This window comes from Callorhinchus milii, unplaced genomic scaffold, assembly GCF_018977255.1.
Source record: "Callorhinchus milii isolate IMCB2004 unplaced genomic scaffold, IMCB_Cmil_1.0 Scaffold5, whole genome shotgun sequence".
NCBI lineage: Eukaryota > Metazoa > Chordata > Chondrichthyes > Chimaeriformes > Callorhinchidae > Callorhinchus > Callorhinchus milii.
The window spans coordinates 53,622,368-53,646,272 of NW_024704746.1; the positions used below are offsets into that span (position 1 = coordinate 53,622,368).

At 48.6% G+C, this 23,905-nt stretch overlaps 1 protein-coding gene across 2 annotated transcripts in view; it reads right to left on the reverse strand.

Moving 5' to 3' along the window:
- efcab6 (EF-hand calcium binding domain 6) overlaps positions 1-23,905 on the reverse strand; it is a 71,880-nt gene that overhangs the window by 28,063 nt on the left and 19,912 nt on the right. For both annotated transcript variants that reach the window (XM_042335110.1, XM_042335109.1), the window contains exons 4-15: positions 21,710-21,764; positions 21,255-21,391; positions 20,367-20,491; positions 19,688-19,818; positions 16,816-16,964; positions 15,942-16,049; positions 13,935-14,058; positions 10,228-10,388; positions 8,865-9,017; positions 3,090-3,261; positions 1,873-1,987; positions 1,358-1,491 (exon numbers count right to left, since the gene is read on the reverse strand). In XM_042335110.1, the coding sequence (XP_042191044.1) occupies positions 1,358-1,491; positions 1,873-1,987; positions 3,090-3,261; positions 8,865-9,017; positions 10,228-10,388; positions 13,935-14,058; positions 15,942-16,049; positions 16,816-16,964; positions 19,688-19,818; positions 20,367-20,491; positions 21,255-21,391; positions 21,710-21,764 (1,564 nt within the window). The remainder of the gene's footprint in view (positions 1-1,357; positions 1,492-1,872; positions 1,988-3,089; positions 3,262-8,864; positions 9,018-10,227; positions 10,389-13,934; positions 14,059-15,941; positions 16,050-16,815; positions 16,965-19,687; positions 19,819-20,366; positions 20,492-21,254; positions 21,392-21,709; positions 21,765-23,905) is intronic.

The window sequence follows — 23,905 nt, forward strand, 5'->3', positions numbered from 1 at the left end:
AGGTTCAGTCAGCATCTGGACCCACCCCACTCACACGCTACTAGTCTTTCTATCCTGGGCCTGCCCAGCCCTGGGGCGAAATGCTAATCCTCTTAATACCCGCACCCAATTCCATTCCTCCTGCCTTGCCTGCCTAAACATGTGTGGCAGCTCCCAGTCTCAAACTTCCTTAATCTCACTTAACAAAGAATGAGTGTATTATGTAAGGTTTGACACACAGACAGCTCACTGACTGGCAATTTTCACATCCAACACCGTAAGTAAGAACCCGGTTGTTAGTGATTGGTGGATTGCTTTTCCGGGTGTAATAATTCCTTCTTCAAAAAAAAATTGGTCACTCAATCCACAACTGTTTGTGGGACACTGCTGTGTGCAATTGGCTGCTGCGTTTTATCCACAAAATATACAGTCAATTAACGTTAGTGTATTCTGTGAAGCGCTTTGAGACGTCTTGAAGACGTGATAATGCGCTATATCAAATGCAAGGATTACTATTATTATTTTAAGACCTTCCTATTCGACCATGCTTACAGTCACTAACCCCTCCCCCCAGCTCGGCGATCTGCTCTCCCACTTTACAAGCGCTCTGGGATGCTACCCTGCATTGTGGAGCACTAACCTCATAGCTTCCCATTGAAAACACCGCCTGGCAAGCTGCTTATCCAGCTAGGACCACCCTACCCGTCAGAGCTTTGGCTTGCAGGGTTAACAGCCGAGCAGGTCAAGCGGCTCCAAGGAGACCCCACTTACCCCCTGCCTCCCAAGGAACATAGTCACTAGTTGGTCATTTGACATCGGACCAACTCAGGTTTGAGTCCTCACTGGGTGGAGGACAGGTACCAGGAACTTCCTGAAAGCTTCCTAATGATTAACACCTATTGCTCAGCATTTATTATAAGGTCCCCTCTCTTTTCAAAGCTGAAGAGACCTATCTTAGCCCATCATTCCTCTTTCTCTAACACTGGATCAGGCTTGTTACTGTCTACTGCTTTGATTCTCCTATCTCATGATGACCAGAACTGTGTACAGGTGCAGCCTCAGGAGAACAGCTTGAGCATGACGTCTGCCAATCTGATCTCAACTGATTTAGCAATCTAGCCCTTGTATACTGTTTCAAAATAGTGAGCGATGGGTCAACTAATACTCCTTCATCTCTTTCAGCTTTTGAAATTCTGGAAGAATGAAAACAAATGGGCCAAGGTGTCTACTTAATCTAAAACTCTCTTGCAGTCACGTGCGCTGTTCCCCCCCCCCCGGCTGTAATCCTCTGCCTTTTTCCTTATTTACATTTTGTTCTTGTTGACATCAATGGACGGGTAATTCAGATTGAAACAGAGCATTCCTCTCAGGGCCTCACCAGATAGTTCTTCCTGAGCTCATTCATGACATGCTGGATGCACTCCTCCGCAGACATGTAACGCAGGTTACATGTGTTCTGGTCAGTCTGCCCCATCCTCTTCAACACCGCACCAGGATTATTTGCCCGCCGATCTGTGGAGGTCATGTGGCAAAACATTAACTAGACGAGAATTCCCCAACAATCACATGGACACAGTGTCCTCTATCGGTCATTCTCTCACCATGTCTGTCACTCTCTTTCTCCCACCATGTATCTCTCTCTCTCACCTTGTCCTCTCTCTCACAATGTCATTTCTCTCTCTCCCCATGCCCTTTCTCTCCATGTCCTCCTGCTATGTCCTCTCTCTCTCTCTCTCTCACCTTGTCCTCTCTCTCTCCATACCTCCACCACCTCACACTCTGTGTCTCCCCCCACCCCCCACCCCACCCTCTCTCACTGTGATCTATTTCTCTCATTGTATCCTCCCACACAGACTCAGACACACTCTCTGGCCTCTCATAGACTGTATCCACCTTCAAAGAGTCCAGAAAACTCGCAGAAATTCATGTCTCCATTCTTAAAGCCCAGTCGATCAGCCAGAATAGTGAACTGCTCATCTGTCATAATGATTCCACAGCCTTTCAACAGCTGAGGATAAGGGAGAATAAAATCATAATAATAATCCTTACAACAACAACAATAAAATTACATTTACAGAGTGCCTTTCACGTCGGGAGGACGTCCCAAAGGGCTGAACGGGGCCTGAGCATGGGCTAGGGGTGGTGTAGAGGTGAGGGAAGGCAAAGAGGTGGGAGGGAGACCAAAGGCACGGTCGAAAAGAAGGGTCTTGAGACCGGCCTTGATGGAAGCGAGGCGAAGGGACCGTGGAATGGAGTTCCAGCGTGTGGGGGCAGAGAGGCTGAAAGCATCTGAGACAGCGCCTTTCACATCAGAAGACTGTCCCAAAGCCCTTCACAGGATTTATCATTAAGGGTTCAGTTTATTTTTATTAATGCCTCATTTCATTTCAGGTGGGTAACTGTAGAGTCCTGTAGCATATTGGTTAGAGCGCTTGCCTCACGAGAGGACCTGGGGTCAATTTACGGGTGGGATGAAACCTTAAGCAAATTTCTTTACTCCACAAGCCTCTCTTTACCAAGCAGTAAGTAGGAACCCAGTTGTTTGTCAATTGGCAGATTTTCCGGGGTAATATATCCCTCCAAAAAAAATAATAATTTCACACTCATTCCACGACTGTTAGTGGGACACTTCTGTGCGCAATTAGTTGCCAAGTTTTGCCTACAAAATATACAGTCAATTCACTTTACAGTATAACAAGATGATAAGGCAATATATCAAATGCAAGGATTATTATTATTATTTACCGTAAAGTGACTGTGTGTATTGGAGGAGAACACGGCAGTCCAATTGCACACAGCGGTGTCCGACAAACAGCCATGAAGCAAATGACCAATTTATCTGGGGGAATGGCGTCCAGGACACCAGGAGAGAGAAACATTTTTTCAATAGCACCAAAGGATTTTTAACATCCACCTGAACAGGCAGACAGGAGCTCAGATTAATGTCTCATCTGAAAGATGGCACCTCTGATAACGCAGCGCTCCCCCAGCACCACATTGGATCATCAACTTGGGCTACATGAGTTCAAGTGCAGGCATGGGGCTCGAACCCACAACCTTCTGCCAGAGGTGAGAGTGCAAGGTTACCAAGGGAGGTCAGCCTTTCCCACCTTCCTGAAGCGCTCCCGGTTGATCTTGCTGTTGCACTGTTTCTGGTTGCTGAGGAAGCTTTTCCTGATGATAACATCATTGTTTGTGATGCGGCTCCACAGCTCAGTAATCGCTTCGTTCACACTCATGGTTTTACTGGGTCTGAACTCCTTATTGGCAAGCTGAGGGGGCCTGCAACACACAGCATCATCAGGGGAGATCATAGCACACACACCAACACCAGAGAGGAAATCATATCACGCACACCAACATCAGGGGGTTCATATCACACACACCAATCTCAGTGGAATCCTACCACAACCATCAACATTAGCAAAATCGTATCAGGGAAATCATACCACATACATCAACATCAGGGGAAATCATATCAGACACACCAACATCAGGGAAACCCTATCACACACAGCAACATCAGGGAAACCATATCACTCATGCCATTATCTGGGGGAAATAATATGACATCAACATCAAGGAAACTATATTACATACACAGACATCAGGGGAAATCACATGATACATATTAACATCGGGCAAACCATATCACACACATCAACATCAGGAGGAAACCATATCACACTCACCAACAGTATGGGAAACCACATCACACAAGCCAACATCAGGGGGAATTCATATGACACACATCAATATCAAGGAAACCATACCACATACACAGATATCAGGGGAATCATATGATACACATTAACATTGGGCAAACCATATCATGCACACCAACACCAGGGAAAATCATATCGCACACCAACATCAGGGGAACCATATCACAACAACAACAAGATTCCATTTATAAAGTGCCTTTCACGTCGGGAGGATGTCCCAAGGCGCTGTACAGTTGGGTCATGACCCGAGCAGGGGGGAAATGGTCAGGGTGAGGGGAGGGAAAGGAGGGAGCGAGGAGGGGGGAAATGGTCAGGGTGAGGGGAGGGAAGGGAGGGAGCGAGGAGGGGGGAAATGGTCAGGGTGAGGGGAGGGAAGGGAGGGAGCGAGGAGGGGGAAGAGAGTCGAGAGGGGAGCTGAAGGCTCGGTCAAAGAGAAAGGTCTTGAGACCGGCCTTGAAGGAGGAAAGGGAGGAAGCAAGGCGAAGGCACTGGGGGATAGAGTTCCAGAGCCTCGGGGCTGAGAGGCTGAAGGCCCGGCCACCGATGGTAGGGCAGTTGGGGCGGGGGACGTGGAGCAGACCGGAGCCGGAGGAACGGAGGGTACGGGCAGGTAGGTAGGGGGATATTAGGTTGGAGAGGTAGGAGGGAGCGAGGCCGTGAATGGCCTTGTAGGTGAGGATGAGGATCTTGAAATCAATCCTCTGGGGGATGGGGAGCCAGTGGAGGCGAGCGAGGGTGGGAGTGATGTGGTCCCGAAGCCTGGTGCGGGACAGTACACGAGCTGCAGAGTTCTGAATGACCTGCAGTGTGGAGGGAGGTGGCGGGAAGGCCGGCGAGGAGAGAGTTCCCATAGTCCAGCCTTGAGGTGACAAAGGCGTGAACCAGGGTTTCAGCGGCGTGAGGAGTGAGGTAGTGCCGTAGTCTGGCGACATTCCGGAGGTGATGGAAGGCGGTGCCAGTTGTGGTGCGGATGTGAGGGAGAAAGGACAGCTCAGGGTCGAACAAAACGCCGAGGTTCCTGACTGGCTTTGAGAGGTGGAGAGTGCAGCCTTGGATGCTGATGGTGTCGGCGCCTGAGGTGCGGAGGCGCTGACGTGAGCCAATGAGGAGGGCCTCAGTTTTGCGCACGTTGAGCTGAAGAAAGTTGTCTCTCGTCCAGGACTCGATGTCGGACAGGCAGCTGTCAGGACATCGGTGGTCGTGGAGTTGAGAATAGAGGAGGAAAGGTAGAGTTGGGTGTCATCCGCATACATCTGGAATTTAACTCCATGTCTGCGGATGATGTCACCGAGGGGGAGCATATAGAGGGTGAAGAGGAGGGGCCGAGGACAGAGCCCTGATGGACACCACATGAGACAGTACGGGGGGTGGAGGAGAAGCCATTCGTCGAGACAAAGTGAAGACGGTGAGAAAGGTACGACCTAAACCACTCAAGGACAGTGCCTTGAAGGTTGAGGTGGGAGGACAAGCGGTGGAGTAGGATAGCGTGGTCGACCGTATCGAATGCTGCCGATAGGTCGAGGAGGACGAGGAGGCAGAGGGAACCCTGGTCACAGATGGACGAGGAGGCAGAGGGAGCCCTGGTCACAGATGGAAACATCACACACATCACACACATCAACTTCAGCAAAATCATACTATGCACACCAATATAAGGGGAAAACATCACACGCAACAACATCAGGGGAAATCATATCACACACACCAACATCAGGGAAACCATATTGCACACACCAACATCAGGGGAAATGAGATCACACACACACCATCAGGGTAACCCTATCACACACACCATCTTTAGGGAAACCATATCAAACACACCAACATCATCGAGGAAATCATATCAGCCACAACACCATCAAGGGAATCATATCAGACACAACAACATCAGGGGGAATCATATCACGCACACCAACATCAGGAAAACCATATCATGTCCACCAACATCAGGGAAACCATATCACACATACCAACATCAGGGAAACCATATCATGAACACCAACATCAGGGAAACCATACAACATACACCAACAGAATAATCCCTCAAGACAGCAAAAGATAATAAATTGGTTGCTTCAACTTACGACTTTTGTGGGACACTGCTGTGCACAATTGGCTGCTGCATTTTGCCTACAAATATACAGTCAATTCACTTTACAGTCTATTCAGTGAAGCGCTTTGAGACATCTAGGATACGTGAAAATCGCTATTTCAAATACAAGGATTATTATTATTATTAACATCAGGGGAAATCATATCACACACACCAACATCAGGGAAATCATATCGCACACACCAACATCAGGAAAACCATATCACACACATCAGTATCTGGGGAAAATCATATCACACACATCAGTATCTGGGGAAAATCATATCACACACATCAGTATCTGGGGAAAATCATATCACACACATCAACATCAAGGAAATCATATCACAAACATCAACATCAGAGAAAATCACATGACACACATTAACATCAGGCAAAGCATATCATGCACACCAACATCCGCGAAACCATAGCACACACACCATCTTTAGGGAAACCATATGAAACACACCAACATCAGCGAGGAAATCATATCAGACATAACACCATCAGGGAAATCATATCAGACATAACACCATCAGGGAAATCATATCAGACACAACAACATCAGGGGGAATCACATCACGCACACCAACATCAGGGAAACCATATCACGTACACCAACATCAGGAAAACCATATCACGCCCACCAGCATCAGGGAAACCATATCACGTACACCAACATCAGGGAAACAATACCACGCACACCAACATAATAATCCCTCAAGAAAAAAAAATAACAATAAATTGGTCATTTCAATCCACAACTGTTTGTGGGACACTGCTGTGCGCAATTGGCTGCTGCATTTTGCCCACAAATATACAGCCAATTCACTTTACAATCTATTCTGTGAAGCGCTTTGAGATGTCTAGAAGACATGAACTATATCACACCCATCAACATCAGCGAAATAATAGCACACATACCAATATCAGGGGAAATCATACCACACACATCAACATCAGGGAAATCATATCAAACAGACAAATATCAGGAAAATCATATCACACACACCCACATCAGGGAGGTTCATATCATACACACCCATATGAGGGGGTTCATATCACGCACATCAACATCAGGGAAACCATATCAAGCTCACCAACATCAGGGGATACCATATTATGCACACCAACATAATAATCCCTCCAGAAAAAAAACAATAATAAATTGGTCACTTCAATTCACGACTGTTTGTGGGACACTGCTGTGCACAATTGGCTGCCGCATTTCACCCACAAATATACAGTCACTTTACTTTACAGTCTATTCTGTGAAGCACTTTGAGACGTCTAGAAGACATGAAAAGCGCTATATCAAACTCAAGCATTATTATTAATAACAGCAGGGGAAATCATACCACTCATGCCAACACCAGGGGAAATCATATCATACACACACCAACATCAGGGGTACCATATCACACACACCAACATCAGAGGGCTCATTTCACGGGAAATGCAGATTATTGCAGATTGCAGGGGGAGGTGTGCAAATGATATCACGGGGGGAGGTGTGCAAATGATATCACGGGGGGAGGTGTGCAAATGATATCACGGGGGGAGGTGTGCAAATGATATCACGGGGGGAGGTGTGCAAATGATATCACGGGGGGAGGTGTGCAAATGATATCACGGGGGAGGTGTGCAAATGATATCACGGGGGGAGGTGTGCAAATGATATCACGGGGGGAGGTGTGCAAATGATATCACGGGGGGAGGTGTGCAAATGATATCACGGGGGAGGTGTGCAAATGATATCACGGGGGGAGGTGTGCAAATGATATCACGGGGGGAGGTGTGCAAATGATATCACGGGGGAGGTGTGCAAATGATATCACGGGGGGAGGTGTGCAAATGATATCACGGGGGGAGGTGTGCAAATGATATCACGGGGGGAGGTGTGCAAATGATATCACGGGGGGAGGTGTGCAAATGATATCACGGGGGGAGGTGTGCAAATGATATCACGGGGGGAGGTGTGCAAATGATATCACGGGGGGAGGTGTGCAAATGATATCACGGGGGGAGGTGTGCAAATGATATCACGGGGGGAGGTGTGCAAATGATATCACGGGGGGGAGGTGTGCAAATGATATCACGGGGGGAGGTGTGCAAATGATATCACGGGGGGAGGTGTGCAAATGATATCACGGGGGGAGGTGTGCAAATGATATCACGGGGGGGAGGTGTGCAAATGATATCACGGGGGGAGGTGTGCAAATGATATCACGGGGGGAGGTGTGTAAATGATATCACGGGGGGAGGTGTGTAAATGATATCACGGGGGGAGTGTGTAAATGATATCACGGGGGAGTGTGTAAATGATATCACGGGGGGAGTGTGTAAATGATATCACGGGGGGAGTGTGTAAATGATATCACGGGGGGAGTGTGTAAATGATATCACGGGGGGAGTGTGTAAATGATATCACGGGGGGAGTGTGTAAATGATATCACGGGGGGAGTGTGTAAATGATATCACGGGGGGAGTGTGTAAATGATATCACGGGGGGAGTGTGTAAATGATATCACGGGGGGAGTGTGTAAATGATATCACGGGGGGAGTGTGTAAATGATATCACGGGGGAGTGTGTAAATGATATCACGGGGGAGTGTGTAAATGATATCACGGGGGGAGTGTGTAAATGATATCACGGGGGGAGTGTGTAAATGATATCATGGGGACGCGTGTGTAAATGATATCACGGGGGATGTATATAAATGATATCACGGGGGAGTGTGTAAATGATATCACGGAATGGGTGTGTGTAAATGATATCATGGGGGAGGAGTGGGGAGGAGGTAAACAATATCACGGGGTGGGGGGGGAGTGTTTAAATGATCACAGAAAGGTGGGGGTGTAAATGATATCATGGGGGGGTGTGAATGATGTTGTGGAGGGGGGGGGAGCGTGTAAATAATATCATGGAGGGGTGTCATGTTATTCACAGAGAAAGGGAGTCTAAATGATGTAAAAGTTGTGAATTTTGCATAAGTTTAAAACAGTGATACAAAGAGCACATCACAATGCCCAGTCACTGGGGGTGAGTGCACATGTGTTCTTACCCGGGAGCTTGTCTGGAGGCCCCCCGTGATGGCCCATGCTCGGCTTCTGGAGATGGAGGGGAGGGTTCACTAACGGACACCTTCACCCCCAGCTTGTCCAAAAAGACTTTGTACGGAATCTGGGTCTCTGATATCTGAAACTGCTGACACAATCTGATAGGAGAGATCAGTGGGAGAAAAATAACCATCCCTGCAATTAGTACAGCACTCTACATCTCAAACGCTACACAGGCAATTGCTCTGAAGTGTAGTGACTGTGTGTTCTGTAGGCGAACGTGGGAGACAAGTTGCACACAACATCCCCAAAACAGCCATGAAATGAGTGACTAATTTTATTTTGGGGGATCCTTGCCCACACACTGGGAGAGAGAAACTCCTTTCTCTTTTCCAAATAACTCCAAGAAATCTTTAACGTCCATAAACAGGACCTCTGTTGACGTCTCATCTGAAGGATGGCACTTTTGACAATGCTCCCCTAGCACTGCACTGTAGCGTCAGCCTAGCCCGTGAGCTCAAAGACCCTGAGATGGGGCTTGAACCAATGACCTTCTGACTCAGAGGCAAGAGTGTGACGACTGAGTCGGGCTGACACCTAAAGTACCATTAGTAAGGTGGTGAGACCAGGTTTTATGAAACTGGGTGGAAATTACTTGAGTTTATGAAACTTGCTGCCTTGAAGTGGTTCAAATCCCTGACTGTCCAGCGGCTTGGGACGTTCTCCCAACGTGAAAGGTACTATACAAGTGCAATTTTGTATTGTATTCTTGAATCAAATAGTGTTGATGCATTCAAGAAGAAGCAAGATCTTTATATCAGGGAGAGGGAACAGAAAGGTGTGGGAGGGAATAAAGAGTAGGTGAATATTCATGTGAAGTATAAACACACTGATTGAGCCGAGGGGTCTGTTTCCATGCTGTGCAGTCTATGTAAAGCGAAAAAAAAATATTCTGGGATGAATGAATTCCAGGTTCTATACCCCCTGCGCTCGAGTGTTTGGGACCAGTCAGGGTTGTCGTAAAGTGTTTTTGGGGGGGCAGAGGGTGACTTGGACATTTCCTGCAGCAGTGACTGCGGGGGGAGGAAGGGTCGGAGAAGGGGACCGAACATCCCAGCTGGACAGCGCTGCATTTCATGGTTACTTCCATTTGCAGAGAAATGGGGGAATCCACACCTGCTTAAGATAAGTCACCAGTACAGCCCAAATGTGGGAGCTTCCTGGATGGCTTGGGACAGTCCCGCTTCACACATTATACCTATCCACCAGAGCACTAGGGGAGAGCTGACATGACAGGTTGAGACCCCCTTACTTGCATACTCAGCACCACATGTCTAGTCATGTTAGGGATCAGTCTCAGTTACCTACTTCTGAAGGTGCTGGTCAGAGATGGGGAGGCAGTGAGTGTGCAGGACACCTCGCAGGTTCTCAAAGCTCATCAGACCCGTGGCTTTGGAATCAACATCACGTAGTGCCTGGTGCACGGCTTTCCAGTTTCCTGTGATTTTGTCCCTCAGCATTTCCTCCACCTGGTCAGGATGGGAAGAGGAACAGAGTGAAGAGAAGGAGAGGATGAGGCAAAGGGAGAGGCAGAGAGACAGGAGGGAGAGGCAGAGAGACAGGAGAGGGAGAGAGACAGAGACAGAGGAGGGAGAGAAACAGGGGAGGGAGAAGGGGGAGGGGAGGGAGAGAGACAGCAGCGAGAGAGGGAGAGAGACAGGGGTGCGAGGCAGCGAGACCGGGGAGGGAGGGAGGCAGCGAGACCGGGGAGGGAGGGAGGCAGCGAGACCGGGGAGGGAGGGAGGCAGCGAGACCGGGGAGGGAGGGAGGCAGCGAGACCGGGGAGGGAGGGAGGCAGCGAGACCGGGGAGGGAGGGAGGCAGCGAGACCGGGGAGGGAGGGAGGCAGCGAGACCGGGGAGGGAGAGGCAGCGAGAAGGGAGGGAGAGGCAGCGAGAAGGGAGGGAGAGGGACGGGAAAGAGACAGGAAAGAGAAAGGGGAGGGAGAGGCATAGAGACAAGGGAGTGAGCAGAGGGATAGGGGAGGGCGAGACAGACAGGGGAGGGCGAGAAGCAGGGGCCGGGGAGGGCGAGAGACAGAAGGGAGAAAGAGACAGGCAAGGGACAGAGAGACAAGGGAGAGGCCGAGGGAGACAGGTTAGGGAGAGGAAAAGAGTGAGGTAGAAGGAGAAGAGGAGATAGAGAGACAAGAGAGGATGAGCGAGAGGGTAAGGGAGAGGCAGATTGAGGGAGAGGTGAGATATAGGGGAGGAAGAGGGTAAGGGAGCATGTGATAGTAAGTGTGAGGGAGAGGGGAGTTAGCGGGTGATGGTCAGGGTGAGGTAGAGGGTGATGGTAAGGGCGCAGGGAGGGAAAGGGTCAGGGAGGAGAGGTGAGGGTAAGGGAGGAAAGAGTAAGGGAAAGGGGAGTGAGAGGGTAAGGGAGAGGCAGATAGACAGGAGATGGATAAGGGAAGGAGAGACACAGGGAGGGGGAGAGACAGGGGAGGAGGAGAGACGGGAGGCGGAGAGACAGGGGAGGCGGAGAGACAGGAGATGGAGAGAGACAGGGGAGGGGGAGAGAGACAGGGCAGTTAGAGAGGGGAGGGAGAGAGACAGGGGAGGGAGAGAGACAAGGGAGAGAGTGAGGGAAGGGAGAGGGACAGGGGTTGGAGGGAGAGAGATAGGGAGGAGGGGAGGGGGAGAGACAGGTGAGGGTTGAGGGAGAGGGATGGTGAGAGGGGCGAGGGAGAGGGGCGAGGGACGGGGCAAGTGAGATGGTGGAGAAAGAGGAAGAGAGACAGTGGAAGGAGTGAGACAGGTAAGGAAGAGAGACGGTGGAGGGAGAGAGATAGGAGAGGGAGAAAGACGGGAGCGGCAGAAGGAGACAGGTTAGGGAGAGGATGACGTAGAAGGAGAGGGGAGGTAGAGAGACAGCAGAGGATGTGGGAGAGGGTAAGAGAGGGTAAGGGAAAGGATGAGGGAGGGTAGAGTGAGAGGGTGATGGTAAGGTAGAGGGTAGGGGAGATGGCAAGGGAGAGGGGAGTGAGAGGGTAAGGGAGAGGGTGATGGTAAGGGAGTAGGGAGGGAGAGGGTGGGAGTAAGGGAGGGGGTAAGGGAGAAGGGAGTGAAAGGGTGAGGGAGAAGGGAGTGAGAGGGTAAGGGAGAGGGTGAGAATAAGGGAGAGGGTAAGGGAGGGAAAGGGAGTGATAGGGTGAATGGTAAGGGAGAAGGTTGAGGGTAAAGCAAAGGATGAGGTTAAGGCACCGGGAAAGGGTGAGGGTAAGGCAGAGGGTGAGGGTAAGGTAGAGGGTAAGGCAGAGGGAAAGGCAGAGAAACAGGAGATGGTGAGAGACAGGGAAGAGAGAGAGACAGGAGGCAGAGATACATGAGAAGGGGAGGACAGGGGATGGAGAGAGACGGGAAGGAGAGGGAGAGAAACGGGAGGAAGACGGAGAGGGGCAGGGGAGGCAGAGAGACAGGAGGGAGAGGGGCGGGGAGGCAAAGAGACAGAAGGGAGAGGCAGAGAGGCAGGAGGGAAAGAGAGGGACAGGGGAAGGAGGGGGGCAGAGGAGAGAGAGGGGCAGAGGAGGGAGAGGTAGGTAGACATGAGAGCGCTTTGGGACGTCCTCCGAACGTGAAAGGCGTTATAGAAATGTAATTTTGTTCTTGTTGAGAGGGAGAGAGTCAGTGGAGGGAGAGAGACACAGAGGGAGGAGAGACAAAGGGAAGGGAGAGAAATAGAGGAGGGAGACGGGCAGGGAAAGGAAAGACACAGGAGGGAAAGGCAGAGAGACATGAGAGGGCGAGGGGAGGGAGAGAGACAGGAGAGGGAGCGAGAGGTAGAGAGACAGGGAGAGAGAGTGAGAGGCAGAGAAACAGGATAAGGGAGAGGGTGAGGGTAAGGCAGAGGGTGCGGGAGAGGGTGAGGGTACGGGAGAGGATAGGGGTAAGGGAGAGGGTAAGGGTAAGGGAGAGGGTCATGGTAAGGGATAGGATAAGGGTAAAAGGAGAGGGTCAGGGTAAGAGAGAGGGTGAGTGAGAGGGTGAGTGAGAGGGTGAGTGAGAGGGTGAGTGAGAGGGTAAGGGAGAGGGTGAGTGAGAGGGTGAGTGAGAGGGTAAGGCTGAGGATAAGGGAGAAGGTGAGCGTAAGGGAGGGGGTAAGGGTGAAGGAGAGGGTAAGGGTGAGGGAGAGGGTAAGTATAAGAATAAGGGTGTGGGAGGAGCTAGGGGTAGGGAGAGGATCATGATCTATTTCTCACCCTGGTCCATTCTATTTGCTCAGTGTATCCAAGTATTTTGGGGGGTTTACTTTGCCATTCCCATTTAAAATGCTATATCTGAATGTCTGTAATAAGATCCCCTCCGAGTCCTTTCTTGTTAAGACTAAAGACCCCGACTGGTCTCATCATTGCTCAAGGTTTCGAACTGAGCCTGTGCCTCCCCAAGGCCATGAGGCTGATGATGAACAAGCTGCATTTATACAGTGGCCTTCAAGCATGTGGGTAGCATCTCAGAGCACTTAAAAGCACATGCATGCCATCCACACAGTTGGAACTGTGCTCTAACCCTGTGTTGGAATTATTCACATCACTGTTCTCATTTGGATCAGTAAGAGACGGAGGGGAGCAGCAAGTACTCTAAATGCACAGTTTGGGCCGTGGCGTTGAGGAGCTGCAGGAAGCTTTGCCAGTTGGTGAAGGCGTTCTGCTCCTGATGATGCATTTTAATGTCTCGACTGTTACAAATACAAACACTTTCCTCACTGCAAACCCACTCAACCTGAGCCAGCCACCACATCCTCCAGGGAAACATGATCGTCTTCAAACTGAACTGAGCATCCCCAGCAACCCCCACCATCACTACCCTGCAACCCAGCTGACTTTAGATGAGAGAATGCGAGATACAGAGAGAGAGAGAGAGAGTGAGAGAGAGAGAGATACACACTCAGGTGAACAATTTGATTGTGAGAGACTGACACAGACCCACAATGTGCTAGGTTCTGTATATCATGATTGGGGCGGTTCCAGGCAGTGTGGGTTTGGAGGTGTCCATCATGGCAAACATTGTGACTCACACTCTCTGATACTTCAAGTACTCTCCGCAGTCCAGGTTGTTGCTCCCGGAAATTTTTCCGCAGCTCCTGGAGAACACTGCTCGCATTCACGAGGTTTCCACCGGAGCCTCCAACAGGAGTGTTTCTGTGATAGGATAAAGGGGCAACAGCTGAATGGATTGGGATGGCTATTAGGGAACAGAGACCTTAGGCTGAAATTTAACAACTAGCTTCAATCCGCACTGGAATCCTTGAGCACCCGGGAATGGAGACCACCACAAATCTTATTATAATAATAATCCCAGCATTTGGTAAAGCTGCCTTTCATGCTGCTGAGATGTCTCAAAGCGCTTCACAGGATTTACCATAAAGTTTAGTGATTGTATTTTGCAGATGAACGGGGAAGCCAATTTGTGCACAGGAACATCCACACTCAGCCAGGAAACGAATGAGGGATTTTATCTGAGGCTATTCCCTCCTGCATTGGTCTGATGGCCTCCTCCTATGTTGTTAGCTTTGTTTGATTTATACACTGTGTTCCTAAAGATTTCACATTGTTGACAGCCTGGCTTGTCTGCAGGATTTGGAGGGGTAGAGAAATGGCTGGGTGCAGGAATTCCTTTTGCCAACCTGCTCTTGTGCACGTTTTGGCCAATCAAAACAACGTGCATTGTAGGGAGTCACGGAGTGAATGAAGTTTTATTTGAGGGATTGTTGGCCAGGACACCGGAGAAACACCCTTCTCTTTTTCAATAGTACCACGGGATTTGTAACATTCACCTGAACTGGCACAGATGGCACTTGAGTTTAATGTCTCATCCAAAGGACAGCACCCAACAATACTGCGCTCCCCCAGCACTCCACTGGAGTGTCAGCCTGGACTGTGAGTGCACAGTCCCAATGTGGGGTTTGAATCCATAACCTCTGATTCAGTGAGTGTCACCAATTGAGCCAAGCTGACACCTTATCAACATCCCTATTGATTGTGTCTCCACAGCTTTCTGGGGCCGAATGTTTCACATCCTCACAATGCTCTCTGTGTGAGGTTACGGTTCCCGACCTTAGCTCTGAATATAAGGCTCTGTCCCTTGTAACAATCCCTCTAGCTCTACCACTCTCTAACCTGTCAATTATTTTTGTTATTTTAGATATCTGAAGAGTTAAGTCTAATACCCAGGAGAATCTCTGGCCCAGACATAGTGCTAACTTCTCCTCACCTAAAAACTGCTGCTCCCAAACAAAAGCTAACCATTTTATTTCTCGTTTGCATCAGCTGTTCTTGTGTTATTCTGGTGCAGTAACATTTTTTTTAAGAGATATTCTTTTGCAAGTATTTTTGGATACTACATTTTGAAGACAATGGCAATACTCTGTACTGTCTGCTAATAATAATAATCCTTGCATTTCATTTAGCGCCTCATCGCATTGTTGAGACGTGTCAAAGGGCTTCATTACCCCTGGAAAGCGATCCCCCAATCAAATAACAACCGAGTTCCTACTTACTGCTTAGTAAACAGACTGTTTGTGGGACATTGCTGTGCGCAATTGGCTGCCGCGTTCGCCCACAAATATACAGTCAATTCACTTTACGGTGTGTTCTGTGAAGCGCTTTGGGACGTCCTCCCGACCTGAAAAGCGCTATATCAAATGCAAGGATTATTATTATTATTATTATGTAGATAAGGAAACTTGACTAAGCTTTTGCCCCGCCCGGAATCAAACCCGGGACCTCTCACTTGCGAGGCGAGTTCTCTCACTTGTTAACCACATTACAGGAGTGCTCTCCCCTGCACAGTGCATGCACTCTTCTTTTCTCAATACACTATGAGACACAGTATGTCCTCTAACCCACCTCTCCACCCCCACCAAGTATCATCTAACTCTTTAACCCCCTCTCACCAGCCAGTGTCTTCTACCTCCTGTTCCCCCAGCCAGTATCTGAAATCCCTCCAGCCCCACCAGTGTCTGAAGAACACTAGCCTCAAAAGCCCCGTGATGAAGCTTATTTCGCTGCCAGGCTGAGCATACCTGCGTGCTGGGGAGGTGGCTAGGGACGTCTTGTAAGTGTTCGCCGGATCTTCAAACTTAGCCAAAAATTGTTGCCACTCTATTTTACCAGTTGTTTTAACATCGAACCTGAACCACAAGACACAGAGCATAAGAGACAGCATCAGTTGAGCACCAATCACTGTGTGAGTCAGGTGACCACAAGCTTGCCCCATCAGGAAGCTGTCTCATGGCTGACAAGAGTGACATACGTACACATTGAGAGAATAACACACATAGCGTAAGAAACATATGTGAGAGACACATACACAGTGAGACACGCACACACACACAATGAGAAAGAGAGAAACACACACACACAGTGAGAGACAACAATTTTCATTTATATAGAGGCCCTTACGCTTCACAGTGACAATGCACAACGCCAAGCCGAGGGGAGGGAGCAGGTGAGGAAACAGTCAGGAAGGTCTTCAGGTACGACCCGAATATGCAGATGGTGGCGGCAAGGTGGAGGGATAGAGGAAGAGCATTCCAGAGTTTCGGGAAGTAATGGCTGAAAGCGTGAGCCGATGGTAGAACAGAGGGCACAAGGGACAAGCAGGAGACTGGAGCCAGTCGAGCGGAGGCAGCCGGTAGTGGGTTGGGGAGCAAACAAATGCTCTGATGTCGTCATATTGCCATGGTGGCTCATTTCAGGGTGTTTTACCCCAGAGGCCATCACTGAGCGAGCTGGACAGCTGTGACTGTGGTTGTCACCCCATTCACAGCTAATGTGTCTGACATTGATGGCTTTGTACTTACAGAAAGTATTGAAATAATAGAGAAAAATTTTAGAGCGCTTCGGGCTCTGACTGGTTAAAAAGGGTCTGCAACTTGCTTTATCCCAAATTCTTACTTGGTCATCAAAGTGTGGAAGATCTGGTGGTTCATGGGGAAGACAAAGCTGCTCAAAATTGATTTGAAATCTTCCAATGGGATGAAGCCAGTTCTTGTCGAGTCAAAAGACAGGAACGCTTGAGACAGGTACTTGCAGTCACTCCGCATCTGTTAATCCAACAGGAAAGAGGTGAAGGGGAGTTGGCAACAGCAGGAATACCCCAACGGCCAAATAGCCATCTTCTGCGCTAGCATTTTTCTAGGTTTCAGAGCTTAATTCACCGTCTGGATTGGCAAATAGTTGGAAATGGGAAGTGCGACGCGTCCATCCCTGGGAACGCCATAATCCAATTCCGTGCAGATGGAATGGAGCTAGGAATAGGACTAGCAAGGTATCGCTCCACCTGGATGTTGGGGTGGGGGGAAAGGGCAGTAATTATAATAGTTATAATCACAGTGCGAGTTATCACACCTACCAGAAATATGATCATAACAGTCAAGAGCTGATAGCAGCTCAGGGTTAACTCCCTCCTTCCCCATCTAGATATAACTATTTGTGTCAGCCTGGATCAGTCGGTCGCACTCTCATCTCTAAGTCAGAAGGTTGTGGGTTCAAGGCCCCACATACGGACTTGGAATCATACATTCTAAGCTGACAATCCAATGCAGTACTGGGGGGATCACTTCATTGTCGGAGGTGCCATCCTTTGGATGAAACATTAAACCAAGGTCCCATCTGCCTGTTCAAGATGGATGTTAATGATCAAAAGGCACTATTCAAAAAGAGAAGGGAGTTTCTCCTGGTGTCCTGGCCAACAAATCACCCAAATAAAACATTTGGTCACTCACTCCATGATTGTTTGTGGGTCATTGTTGTGCACAATTGACTGCCGTGTGACTGGCTGACAATCCCTTATATAAAATTGATCATTCATTTCATGGCTTTTTGTGGGATATTGCTAAGTGCAAATTAAGGGCCAGATGTGCCACAAAACAGTCAATCCACTTTACAGTAAATCCTGTGATGCACTTTGGGATGTCTTCTTGCCGTGAAAGGCACTATACCAAATGTAAGGATTATTATTTATCAATGACTCATTGTAAATATCTAGGACCGGGAGCAATAATAGGGAGACATTTGATAGGGAGACAATCTGTTTCCAGATTGGGAGACAATTGAGGAATAAAGACAATAAGTGATTTAATGAGAGGGTAAGAGCAGTGGAGGCTGTGATACATGGCTCTGCAATGGGGCGATTCGATGGGCTGAAATGGCCTCCTTTTGCTCCTTATTTCCTAAATGCAGCCAATAAAAACATATGGTGCCCCTCATGCAGGGTAGCGTCCCCGAGTGCTTGACTGCGGCAGAGCACAACACCAAGCCGGGGAGAGGGAGGAGGTGACCTTAGGCATGGTTGAAGAGGAAGGTCTTCAGGCACAACCTGAAGATAGAGAAGAAAAGTGCAAGGGGATAGATAGAAAAAGAGTGGTCCAGAGTTTCGGGGTGTAATGGCTGAAAGCACGGCAACCAATAGTGTAATGGAGCCAAAGAGCATGGTAACCTCTTGTTGACATTTACAGTTTGTACTCATCCAGGCCTTGATGTCTGCTAGACACGCTGGCAGAACACTGGCAGACCTGGAGTCGCAGCTGGAGGAGGAGAAATAGATTTGTGTGCCATCCGCATACATGGAGTCGTGGAGTCCTGTAGCTCAGTGGTTAGAGCACTCGCTTTGCAAGCGAGAGACCTGAGTTCAATTCCAGGCAGAGGGCGAAACCTTGGGCAAGTTTCCTTACTCCACACGACTAATAATAATCCCTCCAAAACCAAAAACAATAATAAAATGGTCATTTTCAATCTACGAATGTTTGTGGGACATTGCTGTGCGCAATTGGCTGCCGCGTTCGCCCACAAATATACAGTCAATTCACTTTACAGTGTGTTCTGTGAAGCGCTTTGGGACATCCTCCTGACGTGAAAAGCACTATATCAAATGCAAGGATTATTATTATTATATTATTATTATGTGAAAGTTCACCCCGTGTATGTGGATGACATCGCCAAGAGGGAGCATATAGATGAAAAAGAGGAGGGGGCCGCTGGAAGAGACAAAGTGAAGGCAGTTTGTTAGGTAGGACTCGAACCAGATTAGTGCAGTTCCACTGATATGGATGAGGAGAGGCAGTGGATGTGCATGGCGTGATCGAGTGTGTCGAATGAGGCAGAGAGATCCTGGAGAACAAAGAGGCACAAGGAAACATGATCACAGAAAGAGTGATGACAATGGTTTTCAGGGGGAAGAGGAACAGAGCCTGAGGAGAGCGACTGGTTGACTGTATCGGCCAGCAGCGGGGAGAGGTTGGGGAGTTGAGTGGTCAGCAGCTGGGTCGGCAGAGGGTTGAGTCAGAAGATGGTGGGCTTCATTTGGGAGATGGTTGTTGAAGGGGTGGGGGGAGTAATTGGGTCAAAGGAGTGTAGAGAGGGGGGAATGATAGGGATCGTGACAGAAGAACGGGGTAGTGTAAACGGTCTGGGGGGTGTAGAATGGGACTTAGGGGAGGAGGATGTAGCCAAGTGGATGCCTTTTGGAGGTGGGGGAGGCGGCTGTGTTGGGAGAGTGGATGATGGGGCAATTGGGGTGGCTGTTTTGGGACAATCATCGCCAAGAGCCATGATGGGCCTGGCGGAGGATGCCCAGGCTGGAGCAGAGGGATACGGTCGAGAAGAGTGAAAAGGCGAGGAGGACGGGAGGAGAGAATAATTGATTGGAAATAGCAGAGAGTGGGGAGTAGAAGGGGGAACGGCGGAACACAAAATCAACCTGTTACTTTCCACCTCAAACCAACGACTCAAACGGCCATACACTCTAACTGGCCGTGGAAAAAGGCACCTTTTTTCGAAACTGCGTTTCAAGCTCATTAATGGTTAACCCCTTCATGTTGGCCTTTTCCTCCTGAATGAAGGCCTCGCAGGTGTCCAGCTGTTGCTTCTGCTCCTGGAGCGGAATTTCCCAATTGAGCACTGGCAAAAGGGAAAAGAATCAATTTGGTCTCTGTACCCACACACACTGGCGCCGCATCATGTATCACAGTAACAGCCCTCACACACAGTTTCTGTTCCCGTCTCCTACATCATATGTCACAGAAGAACAGACAACACTGGGCAAGACCGTCACTCCCATGCTCTGCCAGATGTGAGCACACAAGTCACTCCCAGGCCCCGCCAGGTGTGAGCAAACGTCACTCCCATGATCTACCAGGTGTGAGCACACATGTCAATCCCAGGCCCCGTGAGGTGTGAGCACACACATCACTCCCAGGCTCTGCCAGGTGTGAGCACACACGTCACTCCCAGGCTCTGCCAAGTGTGAGCACACACGTCTCTCCCAGGCTCTGCCAGGTGTGAGCACACACGTCTCTCCCAGGCTCTGCCAGGTGTGAGCACACACGTCTCTCCCAGGCTCTGCCAGGTGTGAGCACACACGTCTCTCCCAGGCTCTGCCAGGTGTGAGCACATATGTCACTCTCAGGCTTTGTGCACTCGGATGCTCAGTGAGCCAGCGCCCCTACCTTCCCCTACACCTTCCAGGGGGGGTTTGCAGGGAGGATCGAAGGCAAAGCCCATCTTCTCCAGGAATTCCTGGTAATTCACTGTCTGTTTGCCGCCGGAATGGGAAGTAGATCGAGGGCAAATCCTGCCGAAGTATAAAAGCTAGATACTGAGAATGGTCAAAAGTAGCCAACAAAGTCATAACAAACAAAATATTTTGTGCATTTGATCCAGGGCCTGTCGCGTCAGAACATCTCAAAGAGCTTCACAGCAAATTGCTGTATTTCTAAGTAATCGCATCTGCCAATCTGCAAACAGCAAAAGCCCACAAACAATTTCTCCCCAGTGTCCTGGCCGACAATTCTCCAAACCAATCGCTCATTCACTTCCCAGCTGTTTGTAGGACATTGAAAGCCCAAACTGGCTGCTGCGTTCGTCCACAAAACACACTTTACAGGTTTTACAATTCTCTGTGAAGCTCTTTCAAATGTTTCAACATTATAGGAATGACTAGAAGATTTATTCTGTAATGGACTGACTATCCTCACACACAGCCCTCACCCTACTCATACACAACACACACAGCCCTCACCCTGCTCACACATGCACACACTCGCGCGCATACACACACAGTCCTCATCCTGCTCACACACACACGCAATGCCTTCTCCCTGCTCACACACACAGCCCTCACCCTGCTCACAAACACAGCCCTCACCCTGCTCACAAACACACACACAGCCCTCTCCCTGCTCACACGCACACACAGCCTGCTCACACAACACACAGCCCTCCCTGCTCACACACAGCCCTCTCCCTGGTCTCACGCACACAGCCCTCTCCCTATTCACACACACATAGCCCTCTCCCTGCTCACACACAGACCAGCCTGTGCTGCTTGTACTCACCAGTTAAACTGAGCGTCAGTCATTGTGAAACAGAAGCTCTCAAGGACTTTCCGAACGCTGTAGCGTTTAATGGACTGATCCCGATTGTAATCGAATAACCTGAAGGTTCTGATAATGTTTTTTAAATTCGTTGCCATCTGTGTGATTCAAGAGAAAGTCTGCATGTGAAGTGCTGATGGGACTCTCTGGGTTAGGAGAACCACACAGGGCTGATCGAGATGTAGAACGAATGAATAAACACGTGTAATCCATAACAGCTTTTAAAAAAGGAACTAGAATCCGACATTCTATTGAGTCACGTCACCTTGCAGACAGCTCAGTCCAGAGGAGGCCAACTTACCTCTCCACCTGCCAAGCAAGATGGAGGAAAGTGGAATGGCTGTGGGGGCAAGGATGGGGGGATGGGGAATCAGACAAAATAGAAGTTTTGATCCACTATACTGCCAATACCTCACCTTTTCTTTAAGACGGCTCTCAAACTGGGTTAACGTCAAATGGGGATTAGGTGTGCTAAAGAAAGAGAAAACAAAAAAGAGCACAGTCAAACTAGTTATTGTTTTGAAATGAGCTGAGAACTCAGCACAGTGTTACTGGCAACTATTTCTGTGACCATGGCAGCACTCAGACCAAAATATTACAATCTCCAAGTGAACAAAAGCTAGTTGCATCGTTTGGCAGTTCAAAGAGCAGATGAAGACTGCAGCCTGTGACACTGAGGAAGAGATAACCAGAGCTGTGACTGAACATCTCAATCCAATGTACAGTGTTCATTCACACAGGAGAGGATTAAATCCACAATACCAGCCGACAGTGAATGAACAGCCAGCCATTTCTCATGTGTGCCTCAAGTTATTCCTCAGCTTGGCTCAGTTTATAGCCTCTAGGTTGGAAGGTTGTTGTTCAAGTTCCATGTCAGGGACTTTGAGCTCATAGTCCAGGCTGTTGCACCAGTGCAATGTTCGGGGAGCACTTTATTGTTGGACATGTCCTTTGGACGACACGTTGCAGCGAGGTCCCGTCTGCCTTTTCTCCTGATGTCATAGAATCACAGAATTATACAGCACAGAAGGAGGCCATTTGGCCCATCGTGTCTGTGCCGGCTCTTTGAAAAGACCTATCCAAATTAATCCCAGTCCTCCGCTTTCTCCCAAAAGCCCTGCAAACTTGTCCTGCCCAAACAATTGTCTACTTCTCTATTAAAAATTGGTATCGAATTGGCTTCCACCAGACTTTCAGGCAATGCATTCCAGATCCAAACAACTCACTGTGTGAAAAAATTTCTTCATCTCCCCTGTTTCTTTTGACAACTATTTTAAATCGGTGTCTTCAGGTTACCGACACACCCGCCAGCAGAAATAGTTACTTCTTGGCCACCCTATCAAATCCTCTCATAATTTTGAAAACTTCTATTAACTCTCTTCTTAACTTTCTCTGCTCCAAGGACAATAATCCTAGCTTTTCCAGCCTCTCCTGATAACTGAAGTCCCTCATTCCTGGTACCATTCGGGTAAATCTCCTTTGCACCCTCTCCAATGCCTTGACATCCTTCCTAAAGTGTAGTGCCCAGAACTGAACATAGTACTCCAGCTGAGGTTTAACCAGTGTGTTATAAAGGTTCTTCATAACTTCCTGACTTTTGTATTCTATGCCCCTATTTATAAAGCCAAGTATCCGATATGCTTTTTTAACAGCTTTATCCTCTTGTCTTGCCATCTTCAAAGATTTACTTATATTAACCCCCAGGTATCTCTGTTTCTTCACCCCATTTAAAATTCTAACATCTAGCTTATATTGCCTCTCCTCATTCTTCCTTCCAAAATGCATCACTTCGCATTTATCCACATTAAACTTCATCTGCCACATACCTGCCCATTTTACCAATCTGTCGATCTCCTGGTGCAGTCTGCTACTATCCTCCTCACTGTTTACTACTTTTCCTATCTTACTATCATCTGCAAACTTGAAATTGTACTCCGGATATCGAAGTCCAGGTCATTTATATAGATCAAAAACAGCAATGGTCCCAATACTGACCCCTGGGGCACACCACTGCATTTCCCTCCAATCAAAAAAACCATTCACCACCACTCTCTGCTCTCTGTCTCCCAGCCAGTTCTGTATCCATGCTGCCACTGTCCCTTTAATACCGTGGGCTTCTATTTTGCTTACACGTCTCTTATGTGGCATTTTATCAAAGGTCTTTTGAAAATCCATATAAACTACATCAATTGCACTACCTTCACCTGCCCTCTCCGTTACTTCATCAAAAAACTCTCTCAGGTTTGTTAGACATGATTTGCCTTTAACAAATTTGTGTTGGCTGTCCTTTATTAAACCCATATTTTTCTAAGTGAAAAATTATTTTGTCCCGTATTATAGTCTCTAGAAGTTTCCCAACTACTTACGATAGGCTGACTGGCTGTAGTTCCTGGGTTTATCCTCCTGCCCCTTTTTGGACAGAGAAGTAACATTTGAAACCCTCCAGTTCTCTAGTACCACCGCGGTGTGCAAGGAAGATTGTGACCAGAGCCTGTTATTTCCATCCTTACTTCCCTCAGTAACCTAGGATGTATCCTGTCTGGACTGGGTGACTTATCTATCTTGAGCACCGACAACTTTATTAGTACCTCCTCTTGGTTTATTCTTATCTT